Source organism: Gastrolobium bilobum, unplaced genomic scaffold (assembly GCF_033153095.1).
Source record: "Gastrolobium bilobum isolate Gb01-03AN ecotype WA unplaced genomic scaffold, APGP_CSIRO_Gbil_v1 utg31257, whole genome shotgun sequence".
Classification (NCBI taxonomy): Eukaryota; Viridiplantae; Streptophyta; class Magnoliopsida; order Fabales; family Fabaceae; genus Gastrolobium; species Gastrolobium bilobum.
The window spans coordinates 3,900-20,444 of NW_026897159.1; the positions used below are offsets into that span (position 1 = coordinate 3,900).

Genomic DNA, 16,545 nt, shown 5'->3' on the forward strand with positions numbered 1-16,545 from the left:
CTATAATATGAGATAAATCAATTTGACTCACGTAATATGCTGTCAAGCTTCAACATGGCTTCTTATTTGGGCTATTATTGTACGTTCTTTGAATTAACGGGATTATCATCACTCAAAATATATCATTTCAGCAACAAAAAAAAAAAAAACTAATAATTAGTAAATAACATTAGTAAACGAGATGATGCTAAACGCTCCAAATTTATTTAATTGAGGAGCTAGGGAGGTACAATATTTAGAGTATCCCATAACAGGCAAATGAAAAGCCTTGATCAGTACCTCTCAAGACACCTACTAGCAGCAGCACACATATTGATGCCAATGTAAAAGACTAAACTAGCATTAGCAATATACCTCTACACAGGTACCCGTACGTGCAGACGCAAACACAAACACACATTATTGAGACAAACATATTTCTTAAAAAAAATAACAAAGCAGATTGATCAGGGTGTTCATGAGCATCCTGTGAGCTTCACCTTGATTTATTTATTATTCGAATTAAGCAGATTGATCATCAGGCTGTTAATTGGTCTTCGGCAGTTCTGGGGGATGATGAACTTCACCATTTTCAGTCCCATGATCATGCTCCCCATGGCAACACTTGTACCTCACAGTCACAGATTCTATTTCCATTTTTTTCACTTCACAGGTTGGTTCCGGGCAGGGCATGATCAATGAGGCATCAAAGTGAATGTTATCATATTGAATGCGGCGACAGTGTAGAGGAAGAGGGCCTTTCTTTTTGATATGGCCTTCGACAGCCACCTCAACGGTTTGCTTCGGCAGATTCTTCTTCCATTCATCAAATTCCCTTATCGCCTTCATCAAATAGCCATTGCAATCTATTTTTAGTACTTTCTCCCCTCTACTCAAAATAGCCCATCCCTCCTCAGTTTGCATAGAGAACAAAGTCAGTATATCTTTGACGACACCCATAGAGTGATCCTTTTGAAACATGTCCAGAAACAAGTGCTCTGTGTCCTCCCAGAATTTGGATTTAATGTTAATCAGAACTGTCTCTATTGTTATCCCTGCCTTGGTGATATTGGAGTCATTTTTTATGGCATCCACACGAATACTAAACTCTTGTGTCCAGTTGCTGTCCCCACCTCCATAAATGAAGATATACGTGTTCTCCTGGGTCTGGTTCACAACGATATATATATTTTAATGAGTAATGATATTTATATGATAATATACTATTTTTTTTTATAATAGTTATGTTCTAGGAAAACTGATTTTGTAATGTTATAGAAATTTGTTTTACGTGACATAATTTTTTTTTTTTTCTTCAAAAAGTGTGAGCCTCACAAAATGTTGTATGTCTGTAAAAAAGAAGTTTATTGTGTCATGATAAATGACAAATACAAACCCCATGTACTTTACACAACCTTGAACAATCCAAAATTTAGAATCGACAGTAAAAACTCAATGAAACCTCTTTGTTTTTTTGCATTAATTGACTACTACTAGTTTATGGGATATCATTACATTTACCATGTACGAATAGGGTACATGTTAAAACTTGTATACTCAATTGTTACTGCGATTTATATTAAAGAAACAATGTTTATGGAAAACTGCTAAATTAAATTAATCTTGAATTTACAAAATTCCTTGATTAATTAAAAGCTAAATTATTCATGTGATCCATATAGCAAGGACCATTTTTCATTGTTAGGAAATTGTAAACAACTTTTGACGAGGTTTTGAATTTAGATCGACTGAATACGGACAAAAGCAAATGAACAGTACTAACTAAATGATCTTATTTGCACTTGAGCAATATAATTTTTAATATTACCCCTCTTTACTCTTTATACAAAGATTAGTTCAATCTCTATAGTAGCAATACGTATCAAAGATTATAGATGAAAAGTTGTACTTACCTTCCATTTTTCAATATCCGCATTAATGTTACATGCTATGTTCCAAAACCATTTCCATTGCTGGGGAAGTGGGACAAGGGCTCCAAAGGGAAAAGCTTCCATACCCCACATCTTAACCATAGGCATTGCATTTTTGTTTGTTACCTTCCCATGAGGATCGGTCACCACCAGAATAGGTTTACCCAGGTACATCCAGTAGTCTTGGAGGCATTCAATACCTTCTATAAGTGAAAAGTAGTGTACCACGTACCAAGGCATCTGAGCATTCAACTCCAGAAACTTATTCTCCTTTGCTTCGTTCCATTCTTTCACAACGGGAATCCACAAGATCTTATAATCATGTTTGTCTTCCTCTTTCGTCAGGGAGTCGTGAATACTTCTCAGAACCGAAATCACATATTCAATGTCTTCAAGACCAGAAATGAACAAAAATAGGTTCTTTGTCTTTAGCACTTCAGCTTCAACCTATATATTCAGGACAAACCATCACAAAAACAGTGAGGATGATGATTGACATTAATCCACTAATATAAAAATAAAAAAGTTTTGTTTTTTCATTTCATCACATGCCCCGCCTTCAGAGAATCAGTGAAAATATCATTTTTTTTGTAATGTGGCACTAACCCTTTTATTAGCAGTATTATCGAATATTTCGAGTTGCTCAGTATATCTGGGGAAGATGAGAGCTCTTAAAAGCTCCAAAATATCTGTAGGATTGTGGAAGACATTTATACGCCAGTTCTTAACCTCTAAAATTTCTGCAATAGACAGAGAATCTTTGATCAGTAATATTAGATTGTCAATTCAGTAAAGTTATTAAATGAGTGTTATCAACTATTTGAGTGTAGTGTAGAAGTAAGAAATTCCCTCCTTCACCTTCACAAGATTAACTTTCATAACCCCTCCTACCTAAGTACCTAACTAGCTAATTGAACTTGAAATGTAACCAAAACATAATAATGAAATATAAAAGCTCAACGCCGTTATATATATAACCTATTTGGCATTTGATTTCAACCAGAGTAGCATTTGCATGTGGCAGAACAGCTAATTGGAGCTTCACAAGCACTTGGTGTTTGATTCCCCCGTACCTGGATCAAAACAATTAATTGTATAACAGTAGATCGATTGAAAAAAAATTCTGAGAAAATTAAGATGACATATTGAATAATTGCATGAAAGAGAACTACTCACGATTCAGCATTTTGATTAGCGCAAGCTAGAAGGGCTAAGATTGCCCAATAGGTATAACGACCTCGAGTAGCATCATGCAAAGCAGGCACATCTTTTGCTGTATAAGCTTTGTTAGAAAACAAGTCCTCCAACTCAATGATGAGGTCAATGAGTTGCAGCGTGAGATTAACCAAATTGCTGGTAAGGGCGGCAGCTTTGGGATCAATTGGTTCCACAACACTGAAGACATTGAGCACATCTTTGGTAGCACCTTTCGTGAGGAATACACGCCAGTTTTCACCGTAGTCCCAAGCAAAAGCCGTCAACACTATCACTGCTTTTACATCCCACGTGTAACTGTTCAGCATTTTAAGTATCTCCATTACGGACACGTGTGCCTTTGATGCGTCATCCACTGCCTTGCATGTCATCTGTCACCATCACCCAGTGTTAGATAACTTCTCCATCATATTTCTTAATTAATACTTTCATGTCAGTCAGATATCTTTGAATCTACTTAATTAACCAAAAGTTAAGGAAGCATCACCACAGGATTAAGTGGAACTCAGAAATTCATTTCAATTTGTACCATTTCAATGATCAATGAATGCATTCAAAAACAATTAATATATGTAACATGAGATATAATTAATTTTCCACATAACCTGACAAACTATCTCTTTCAGCATACTGTTGGTTGGCATGAAACCAGATTTAGGAACCTCTTGCACCAGTTCAATGGGTTTGGGACTCTGTAATCCAAATATAAACATTCATTAAAACAAAAACAAAAAAAACAAGTATGTATAATATTGGGTAGCTTTTTTTTTGTGTTTTGTATTTGAACCTTGAGATCGAGAGACTCGCTAGTGACAATGTTTTTGACGACATTGTAAAGAGAAGCTACGTCTTGCCTAGCAGCCTGGGAGTCATGGATCCCTTTAAGTTTATTGGAGATTTCATCATCACTCACAATGAATGGGTTCAGCGTAACCAGCGCACCCAGCGCTACTGATTCCTGCTTCGACTGCGAACCAGCAGTAGCAGTATTAACAAAAGGACGGGAAACACTTGCTATCTTATTCAACATTCTCACTCAAATAAAACTCTCTCGATCGGGTTAATTAAGAAGCAGATCGAGAGTACTTTACACCTCGGTATTGTTGCCTCATACAGCTGCAATCTTAGTTCCTATTTATAATCCCGCGAGGACGGACACAAGTATCTTAGTCACTTCGAAGATTATCACGATTGCTACACATTTCAAAAAGAGTAAAATACTAATTTTTTTTTTTTTTTTTAAATATTCCATTCGCTTCGTAATTTCACGACTTGTCTGATTCGGGACGAGTTCGGAATTAAGGTTTTAAACTCCTTCCAAAAATAATACTAAGAGAATTAAACACATATTTTCACCACCACCACCACCACCATCGTCAGCTCAGCTGCTTAGTTCCCTGAGGTCAATTAAGCTACTATCTTTTGGTAGTAAAATACTAAAATACTAATGTAAGTCTCTTTTGAATTTGTGAGGGATCACGATTTTAACTAAATTGATCCACTTTAAATTTTTTAGGGACTTCAAGACTAATTTGTTTTCTTGTAAGGGACTAAAATGAGGACCATATTTTTTGTTAGGAATTTAAAAGAGTATTTACTCGTAATATATATATTGAATCAAGAGACAAATAAGGACTTACAACCAAAAAAGAAAAATCTGAAATCAAAAATTTTATGTCTGCAAGTGGGTCCGCCAGTGTGTGTAAGGAGCAATGAGGTTGGCTGTTGTTCTACAGATTTGCTTAAATCCGGAAAATAATTATTACTGAAATATAGTGGGAAATATATATTTTCTGAAATATTAGTAAAAAGTGTTTGGTATGGTAAAATTTTCCCAGGAATTTATGATTAATTTTACTGAATATGTGTTTGGTTAGTTGTAAAATATTAGTGGGAAAGAGAGGTTATTTTACGAAATTAACCTCATGTTTACTTTTTTTTAGACAAAGAAAAGGGTTTGGTGTGAGATACATTCATTAAGAAAGAGATAGTTTTGAAATAAGGTGATCGGTAAAATTTGTGAACCTGTGGTTGCATGGAGGCCGCCTTTGTTCTTTCTTCAGGTTCGGTGATTGTTTCTTTTTCTACTCAATTTACTTTTCTTTCTTTTTTTCATTTTTGTAAATACTTTTTGGTTTGTCAATCCATCTATTATTTTGGTTTACTGTTACCATTTCTTTCGCTGGTTATCTTATCAAAGTGAGTGTGGGTTGCTCTTTATCTTCCTCAATTGGGTTTCTTTACTCCCCCAAAGTTTCAGTTGCAGGTTCTTAGCAAAATAAAGAATAATTTCGTAAATATTCGCACGCCTCATTTTCTGTTTTCCCGGGAGCGAAAGAGTTCTATCCTATGAATGGAGTTTCAGATTTGTAAAATGTACTGTACATTGCACATGAGAAACTTTGCTGGGATAATTTTGAACACTGGATTTTTTTCATTTTCTGTGAACCAAACATGGGATTCTTTGATGTCATAGCATGCAATCCCGGGGAAAGTAAAAAAATCCAGATACCAAACGCCCTCTAAGGGTCATGATATCAAGAACTAGATTAAAAGAGATAAGTGTTAATAGTGTGTTTTCCGTGAGAGATGACGAAGTAATTAGTGAGTTATAGTTGTGTACGATTTATTTTTTTTAAGAGTTCAAGTTCAAGAATTTACATATATATGTGAGGTGTCATATATAATTTTTTTTTTTTAAATCCAATCCAATCCATTTTTATTCAGTTTAGATTATATTGATTTTCGATTTTCGAAAAGCTTAAAATTTCAGTTATACAAATCACTAGTTATATCAAAATAAAGTTATTCAAAATTACAAACCAATGAAAAATTTAAATCTTCAAATTAAAACAAGTCTTAAAATTCTTGAAGAGTTAAAATATATTAATAAATAATAAAAAATAAAACATATTAATTTGCTATTAATAATATCCAATATTCAAATTCTATAAAACAACGATCATCTTTCAAAAAAAAAAATACATTGGATTGATTTTATTCAACTAAATTTATCTAATCCAATTAAAATATGCAAAAAAAAGTTTTAATTTTTGATTTTTTTAATTTTTAATTAATTCAGTTACCAAATTTTTGATTCAATAATCATAATTTGAATCGGTTATAAACATCTTTACTTATGTGCATTTAACAGAGACACTCAAAGTCAATGTTGCCAATTACTCGTTTGCAATATTAAAAGTCTAACGACTTGATGCGTAAAATCCTCTTTATGTTACTTGCCGTTGATATGATTTTAAACAAATTTAACGGCTCAGATTACATCGTTCTGCCACTAACTAAACAAATTAAACTATGTACTGTCGTTGTCAGTGGTCCCTCTTTCTAGGTTAATTCTAAGTAGTCAGCTTAAATTAAGATGATTGATTTGATGCAGTTGAAATGTATTATTTGTTTTAAAGGACAGTTGTCACATGGCTATAGTTGGGACAATACTGAATATGAGTAGTGGCAAACGTGCGCTATTTGTCTAAACAGTAGGAACGCGAGACATGTGATTTCAAACGCGTTTATGGTAACGGGATCATCTTCTACAGCTTACCACTCTGACGTAACCACTGAGTCTAGTCTCTGACGTAATTAGTTATTTCCAGAATGCGTACAGTTGGAATAGAAGATTCTATATGTTGTTATGATTTGCTGTGATATGTTGTAACCTGTAGTTTGTTAGGATATGTATAACCTTTAGTAAAACAACTTCTTAAAGATAAATAACTACACCTAATTACAATAGGACTCAGTTATACATATCCTAACAAACTACAGGTTACAACATATCACAGCAAATCATAACAACATATAGAATTTTCTATTCCAACACGTACCATAAATATTCAACTAATATCTACCATCCATTAATAAAAGAAAACAATATAATTTTATTAATAAATAATTAAAGTTTCTATTAAAAAAAAAAACAATATAATTTATTTTTAATTTCATTTAGTTCAACTTTCTGTGTCGATGTATTATGCTCTTTGTTTGAAATAAAAAAGAAAAATTCGGAATTTTTAATTTAGAATTTCTCAAAAGAAAGAATAGATAGCAAAAGGGAAAAGGGCCCCAATGAATAATTTCAGTTTTCATATCTCTCTCTTTTTTTTTTTGTCTCCTTCGTCTTACTGTTGTTGTTTTAGGAAATATCGTTCAAATTGTGAGTTGACCCCTCCCTAACCTCATTAATGTTCATGTTTCATTAATTAATATAAAATAATAATTCAACTCTTTTCTAGCATTAATTGCTTATTCATTAAAAAATTATTTATTTTTTGTTGGATAAAAATATTACTTTATTTCAATTGAAAATAATAGTATGTTTGAATTTGCTTTTAATTTAAAAAAATCTAAATTTCAATTATAAAATATTTTAAACACTCAATACAACACAAACTAATTCAAACACATCCTAAATCATTTTCTTAATGATATTAAGATTACACTTTGTGGTCTTCGGGTGGCAAGTGGCAACTCTTCTCATGTGCACCAGATTTGCACTGTTAATCTGCAATATAAATATCACCGCTAATAAATATACTTCAAGAGGACGTTTGATAGATAGACAAACAATTGCAAGGGAAGTGGAGTGAGAAAAATAATTTAGTCATATTTAGTAGGAGTAAATTAAAAAAGTGGGTGACAAATTTTTTTTGCTGATAAACATGTTTTACACGTGATATTATTATGAAACATTACCATCTAAGGTATGGTAAAAAAATTTGCCCACAGCCAACACATCTTTTTCTTATCTTACCCGACAATAAATTTTAGTATACTAAATACTTTTTTTTATTTACCCAGCAATAACTTTTTCCCACCATGTTCCCAACAATTTTTTTTTTCTGGTAAAAAAAATATCTCCTCTACCAAACGCTTCCCAAAGGTTGTTTGGAAGGAGGGAAAATTTTTTCTCAAGAAAGTGGAGTGATAAAAATTATTTGCTCATATTTGATAGTAGGAAGAATAAAAATAAGACTGAATTTTTTTTTCCATCATTAGCTTTTTCACATGGAATTGTTATGAAAGATTACCATCCATGGGATGGAAGCTTTTTTTTTCATGCGGTGGAAAAGTCATCACAAAACATCAGTAAAATTAATCCAATATTTTTTAAAAAAAATTAGCTTACCAAACACATTTTACTAACTTACTCGGAAAAAGAATTTGATTATATTTTCAGAAATCATTATTTTTCGAAAAAATAAATAAATTCTCCTCTAGTAAATACCCCTCAAAATATTCACGATAATTTAGGCAATTCAAAGGCACGTGGATAACTTGATCGGCAGATTCCTGGGTGTGAACAGATATTATTATCGAGTCTCAATATAAAGTGTATCTGGCAATTTTTTTTAAGTTAAAAGTTATTTTTAATTTAAAATTAAAATTAAAAAGAGCCTTAAAATAAAGTGACAAGCTATTTGATGATTGTATAAAAAATTTATCTTAGAATTTGCTTAATAATTGTTCATTTAAAAAAAATATACATTTCAACAAAAAAAAAATTATACATATTTCAAAAAAAGTTAATACAACTTAAAAAAAAATTAACATTTTTCTTCATTATACTTTTTTTATTATAATAATTTTTGTATAAACCTGTTTGGCTTAATTTTTACTTATTTTTTTTAAAAAAAAATCTCTCAAACACAACATAATGCGCCCTGATTTTAGAATTTTATCATTTGACTTGCTTCGTAACAAACCTCTTCTTGTTACCTGCCCTCGAAATGATTTTAAGTAAATTTGACGGCTCAGTTTACAGTGTCTGCCACTAATATGGTTTTAAACAACGGAAAATGTGTGTTAAATGACACAACTTATATTCTTTCACTCTCACAAAGAGATGAGACCTATATTTTTGAAACTTTTTTTTTTCACTTTCTCTTCCATGATTTATTTCTGTTTCTCTCTTCCATGATTTTTTGTATGTTTTAAAATGATATACATTTTTCTCTTTAAGGTGATTGGTCCTTCTTTCTACGTCAATTAATAAACTAATAAGGTGATTGGTTTGATGCAATTAACTTTTTATTCAAATTTATTATTTGTTTTTTGGCTGAGAGTTAGTAAAAAATATCTTATTTATTAAAAAAAAATTGGTATGATAAGAGTATTCCATGTTTGGATTTTAATTTTATAAAAAACATTTGTTTTAATTATAAAGATATTTTAATTGTAATTGTAGAATATTTTGAGAACTCAATACAAATTAAATTAGGGGTGTATTGGATTGAGATTTCAAAGAATTTTAATGGATTGTTTTTGGACAAAAAATTCCATTGGTATTCGATTAGGATTTTAAAGAACTGAAAAAAAGTCACGTGATATTCGATTAGAATTTTAAAAGATTATTTTAGAGTCCATCCAAATCCATTGGTATTTAATTAGGATTTTAAACAGGAAAAATAATCTTGTGATATACAAAAATATGACGATTTTAATGGATTTTGATTAGTGTGAATTTTGTGAAACTTTATAGTGAGAAATATAAATAGGATAGGATTTTCTGAGATTTCTCTATTGTAGTGTTTTTTTTCCTTTGGTGGGTTGACCTGCTCAAAATCGAGTTCCGCCATGGGAGCTTCGCCAGAGCTAAAAAATAACAGATTTTTGAGAGCTTTTGGAAGTTTAAAAAATAATTTTTCAAGCTATGGGTCGCGATTTTTCTTGGCACAAAAGGTATGATTTTTGTATTAAAAATAAGATAAAACCCTCAAACCAATTTTCGTTTTACATCAATGAAATAAGATCAATTTAAAAAAAGATTGAAACTTTCATAATATAAACCATATATTTCGTAACAATACATTCATGAACGAAATTCCGTCACTATAGGAAACAATTTCAAACAATTTTTGTATCAATAAATAACTAAAAATTTGTTTTTCAAAAGCCCCAAAATAATTTAAGATTTTAATGTATAGATTGAAAATAATTTGAGAAATTTTCTAAACTTTCATATAATAAAATCCAGAAATTCAGATTCGAAATTTTCTTAGAATACTCAATGAAAACATGCATATGATATATGATTAGAAAACTCTCATCACGTAGAACAAAACCCCCAAGGTTTTCAAGATCAATTGCAAAAAAATCCAAACGAAATTTTATCATGAACATCAGGTTCTATATGTAAATTTAGAATTATTTTAATAAATAAATAAAAATGAGGTCTTATAATCATATATGTATAGCTCTGATACAAAATGAAGAAGATAAATTTTAACTCATTGGTCAAACCTAAGAGCATGAATGAGAAAATGTTAATGTATGGAGGACTAGTATAATTTTAGATATGTGGAGAGTTGTTGTTAAGTAATTTTGAATGTTTGTTAAAATTTATATTATGTTTTATTGATTGAGAAAATTATGTTAGGTTTTATTTTTTTAATTAATATCATTGCATTTCTTTGTTATTTTTTTATTGACTCTTGTAATTTTGAATGTTTGTTAAAAATCCATATGGTGTTTTAAAATCTTATAAATCCATATTGTCCTTTCAAATCTTATAAATTCTATTAAAATCCTTTAAAAGCAACTCTTATGAAATCTTGATTGTAAAAAATATCTTTTAAATAAATTTTTAAAGTCTGTCCAATTCTAAATAGTCTTTTAAAATTTATAAGATTTTTTATCTCTAGAAAATCTTTCAAAATCCTAATCCAATACACCCCCTTAATTCTTTTATTTTCTTCCTATTTCTCTCTGATTGCATAAATCTTCTATTTATTTACAAATTTATACAATAACTATATATTAAACTCTAAAATTATGTCTTGAAAAATCTTCATCGTCCCTTAAAATTCAAACACACCCAAGTCATTTTCTTAACAGTATTAAAATTACACTTCTCGTATGCAGGCGGTACATTTAGAAAAAAAGATTGGGAAAGAATTATTTTGTAGTGTTATTTCTAAAAAAAATTATAAAATTGTTGTTATTAATGATAAATTTGACATTTTTAAATTTTATAGAAATTTAAAAATCACCAGAAAAATGGAAATTATTTACCTTTTAATTATTAATTTACTCAAATAATTTATATCATTTTTTAAATTAATGTCAATTTAATTCATTTATAAAAACATTGTTTACACATTAGATTTATTTTTATTTTTGGAAATTAATTAATGACAATAATTTTTTTTATTATATACCAATGTAAGTCACTTATTATGCACTGACATCACATGTTTGCCGGTACTCGTGTGCAATATTAAAATTCTAACATGTGATTTGATGCGTAAAAACCTCGTCTTCTTTTTTTTACTTGCCATTGATATGATTCTATGCGAACTCACTGATAAATGTCAAAGACACTATATTCTTAATGTCAAATATAGTTCAAATAATGATTAATATGATTAAGAATATAGTGTTAATTAATAAATCAAAAAGATATTAAAATTCCAATAACTAGATAAGATTCTAATCTCATTTCATATTGTTTCAGGTTCAATGTAACAAATCACTAATCTGATGACAAAGGTAGTTAGGATCATTGGCAAAGGATAAGGATCAAGAAAATAAAGAATTAATCAAAATTAATTCTCAGGGAGCTTAGTCCAAATTAAAAAACCCATTTTTATTTCTATAAAAAACGCACATTGAGCTCATTCCATAAATTCGGAAGACAAGGCAGAGAAGAGCAATCAGAAGGCAGAGGAGCGGAGAAACAGTCAAAGCTTCACTGTGGAGACCGGGTTTTAATTTCCTTTTATAAATCTTGGTTTCTTTTCATCTATTGTTCTTGTTTTCCTGACTATGTCAGGCTAATTTTCTTTAAGTAGTTAGGGCGAGACGAAACCAATGAGTTTTTAAACGCTGTTTACCTTTCTTATGATTTATATTCTTGATTTAAAGTTATGCAATTAATCTATTTTTAATTCATAGTCTCGTTTATGATTTAAAGTTATGTAGTTTTATTAAAGCTAATGGAGTGCCTTCTGAAGCAATTCGATTGATGTTTTTTTCCTTTTTCTTTAAAACGAAGAGAACTGAAGTGGCTGGAATTGCAACTTGCTGACAGGATCACTACGTGGGAAGAATTAGTTGAAAAATTCCAAAAGAAGTTTTTTCCACTCTCCCGATTCTCTGAGTTGAAGGAACAGATTGACAACTTCAAGTAGCTCGAAGGATAATCCTTGTGTGTGGGATAGGGGAGATTCAAGGAATTAATAAGGAGTTGACCACAGTACGCTCTATTAAATGGCGAGAAAGTGTGAATCTTTTACAAATGGGTTACGACAACATATAGAGTACTGCTTAATGCTGCAGCTGGAGATAGTATCAGAGAAATTACTCCAACTAGAGCTGTTGAGCTAATTGAAAAGATGGCATCTGAAGATAACAAGGTCCACCAGTTCAACCTAAGCAAGGAGTTATGCAATTAGAAGGGTACGATATAATAACCTTAATTATATGACTTTTAAATTAGAGGGATATGATGAGGACCTTATGGTCATAAATAGAATGAGAATGAAATTCTAAGAATTTGGATACCCATATTGAGGGTATTCCAGTCAGGTGAATTTTCATCTGCTGTTTCTCACTGCTGACGCAGTAATAGACTGTAGAATAGCTCCAGTACAATGAATTTAAGTTAGAGAGCTATCCTAATGATATGAATATCATAAATGATGTAAGCATAAGATTTGATGAAGTTTGGTACCTGTATTGAGGGTATTCTGAATAGTTGAGTTTTCAACTGTTATTTCTGACTGCTGACGCAGTAACAGTCTGTAGAATAGCTCCAATCTAGCAAATCTGAGTTAAAGAGCTAATCTAATGATATAAACATCATGAACGAGGTAGTATACGAAATGATGAAGATTGATACCCATATTGGGGTACTTCTGAAAAGTCACTTTTACCGGATATTTTGTACTGCTGTAGCAGCAAGCGGTAGAATCCCGCTAATAGAGGAGTGTAGTGCAATCATACAAAAAAAATTTCCTCCAAAGTTGAAGGATCCAGGGAACTTCAGTATTACATGCACCATTGGCAAGACTACTATAGAGAAAGTCTTATGCGATCTTGGTGCTAACATCAATGTGATGCCACTAACCCTGATGAAGAAGCCGAGAATTAATGAAGTAAAGCCAACGAGGATGAAAGTTCAACAGGCCGACTGCTCAATAAAGCAAGCACATGATATTGTGGAAGATGTGCTCGTTAAGGTAAACAAATTTCTAATTCCTGTTAATTTTGCATCTTGACATTGATGAAGATGCCAGTGTGCCTATGATCTTTGGGAGGCCATTCTTAGCAACCTCTAAAGCGCTAATCGATGTACCTAAGGGTGAATTGATAATGCGCATGGATGGAGAGCGAGCATCATTCAAGGTACTTACAAATGAAGCTCCATTGCCTGCATCTCAACCTAAAGATCAAGTTAACTACATTGCGGAGAAAAAGGTTGAGGAAGGGAACAAGAAGGAAGTCTATCAGCAACATGAAGAACGCAAGCCAAAGGTTAAGATAGAAAAGCCTAAAAGCAAGGAAAAGAATCTGAAGAATAAGTTTAAAGTTCCTGAGAACCCTCATCCTCATCCACATGCAAAGGATTATTATGGAAGGACACAATACTGGACCAAGAAGACTGGGTCATCAATGGTAGCGTGCTTTCGACCACCATAATCACAAGGGGTACGTCAGGCTCGTGACGTAAAACAAGCACTAATTGGGAGGCAACCCAATAAGTTTTTCAATTTATTTTATATTATTTTTATTCTGTTGGTTAATTTTAATTTTATTAATTTTAATTTTATTTTATTAAAAAAAAATTTAAGAGATGGTGCATTTTAATTTAAGAATGTGGTTGAGAAAATTTCAGGTGAGTGGAAAATTTGTGAGAAAAGTAGAGGAATCCGCGTCTTATATGCCAATTTGGCGTATCATACGCCACTTGGAAGTCAGTTCAAAAATATATCGTTGGGGGCTCGTACGCCAATTTGACATATCATATGCCATTTGGAATTATTGTCGTTGAGGGCTCGCATGCCAATTTAGCGTATCAAACGCTAATTCCAGAGTACAATTACAAGGCAAAGAGGCCAAAGGCAGTCGCAGATGATACCACCACCGATGAGCAGACTTCTGATTGAGCACCACACTTTTTCTGATATCACCATCTCTTTTTTCATTTTTTTCATTTTTTTAATTATTTTTTTTAGTACTATATGCAAATATATACTCTTATTTTGATAATTCTTGTTGATATTCTCCTGTTATCAATATCTTGTTTTGATCTAGGTATGTGTTCTTAGTTCGCAGAAATTTTTGGTTTACTATATATTATTGCTGGGGACAACACTGTTTTAACTGTTTTAAATCTGAGAATTGGTTGCATATTATGCTTGGACTGAGAAATACACATAGAGAAAAATATATGCTCAGCAGGAATTTTCAAATTCAGGGGAGATATCTCAAACCTTTGAAAAAAAAAGAATTTTTTTATTTTATTTTAGTTAGTTTTCTGTTTCCTATTCTACTGGTACTGGTGTTTCTGAATGTTTTTCCAAGATAGCATGAGCTGAATTGGTTAATAAATTTGAATAAATTCTAGGAGGCACAAGTGAAACTGTGAGAATTCAAAATAATTTTTTTTGTTATGACATTGCATTAAATATTATCTAGAGAATATGACTGCTCGTTTTTGTGATTTTCTTTTTGAGAATTTTTAGATAAAGCTTTGATGTGAAAATTAGGAATTGGATTCTAGCTTGACACCACAACCTGTGAGGTTTGAGCCTAAACAGTTAATTTTTATTTTTGAGAGGCCTCACTCTACTAGTACTCTAAAACTTGATCTATTTCTCTGTGATGCATGCATGAATTGAAATGATAAAGATATTTTTGTTCTTGTTAACTAGGGGTGTGCAAAAAGACTGGTTCACTTGCCCTGCCACTACAAGAAAATAAGTATATTGCGGCTGTTCATTTTCTATTTTGGGGCGGTTAAAACCGCCGCTAGATAAAGTGTGAGGCAGTTTACCAACCGACGCAGATACAAGCGTCGCGCGGATTTCTACGTCGATTTCAACTAATCGCTGGTAAGACCGCCTCTGTTTCTCCCGACTGTTTGAAAGGCGGTTCAACTTCACAAACAATTATCATTTGGCAAAGACACGGTGATTAATAACCGCCCCCTTACTATTCAATTGATTTCTTTTATTTTAAAGCCTCTATTCTTAAATTTCACGTACAATTTCGTATTTGTTCAAGAATTAAATTTTAATATTAATAAATGTATTATTGAGATTTATATTTATTCATGTAAATTTATTACTTTTATTTATTAATGTGATGTATACATCAAATATTTTATAAAATTAATTTATTCATTATATAAATATTAAAATATTACAAAATCCAAGTCGAAAGTATTACATATGAATCAATAGTAAGTGAAAAACTAAATTAAAGGAAATGGTGGTCCACGACTTATGCTTTGTAAAAAGCAGAGAAGGATCTTATTTTTGGCATTTAAGATCCAAACCTGCAGTCATATAAAAAAAATATTGTTACTTGGAAGTTTCAAATTTAAAGATATGAAACATAAATGTAAAACCAAAAAAATATTTCTTATGTTTGTGTCTAGTACATTTGTTTTTTTTTAAAGAATAAAAATAAAATATAAAAAATACTACACACAGTTATAAGCAATTAGACTTAACTTTTTTAGAATTACACGTTACAAAACCTATTGCTCATAACAAAATTTATTAGCATTTCACAAAAATAACATGTGCAACAACTAAGTTATTTGCATTACCAAAAATAATATAGATAAAATTTTAATTGGAAACTTTCCTCAAACACTTGATATGCAAGTGTACAAAACCGATGCAGTAGCTCTTAAAAGAGAAGAGATTGGGTCTTTGATTGAAATTTGTACCCAAGATAAAGAACATAATATTATTGAACCCAATTTTATACCTTTCGTATCCTGTAACTTTGCATTCTTCTTCCCGGTTATGAAATCTTTCTCACAGAGTCACAGGCTTCAAGAAAAATATACAATAGTTGTAAATTATTAAAATAATAAATAGTTGTAAAATAATAATGATAAATAAATAATATCACCATATGTCCTCTGTTCAATGTGCACAACACCTCCGCTTCGTTGTCCAAGCCAAGAATCGTTGTCGTACTTGTCGCCGGCGATGTCTCATTCCTTCTACCTTGCAACTAAGCGATCTCATGGACCTCAGTTTCTCTAGATGCAAAGATACATAGTAGCCTGGAATACTTTTTTCAGTTACACAACACCATGGTCAAGGGACCTTTCCCATTGTGGCCACCACAAGCGGCAACTCAAAGAAAAAGATAAGTGAGAGACATTAGGTTTAGGAAGGGGAAAAACATATATGTGTGAGAGGTGATGGAAGAGAGGCGC

At 31.4% G+C, this 16,545-nt stretch overlaps 1 protein-coding gene across 1 annotated transcript; it reads right to left on the minus strand.

Moving 5' to 3' along the window:
- Positions 1–525: 525 nt before the first annotated feature.
- LOC133304588 (protein SIEVE ELEMENT OCCLUSION B-like) lies at positions 526–4,155 on the minus strand. The gene is made up of 7 exons (XM_061504638.1): positions 3,913–4,155; positions 3,731–3,817; positions 3,087–3,496; positions 2,889–2,983; positions 2,517–2,650; positions 1,893–2,357; positions 526–1,146 (listed from the first exon to the last, which is right to left on the minus strand). Exons 1-7 carry the CDS (start codon positions 4,153–4,155, stop codon positions 526–528), a joined length of 2,055 nt encoding a protein of 684 aa, XP_061360622.1.
- Between the last annotated feature and the right edge of the window lie 12,390 nt (positions 4,156–16,545).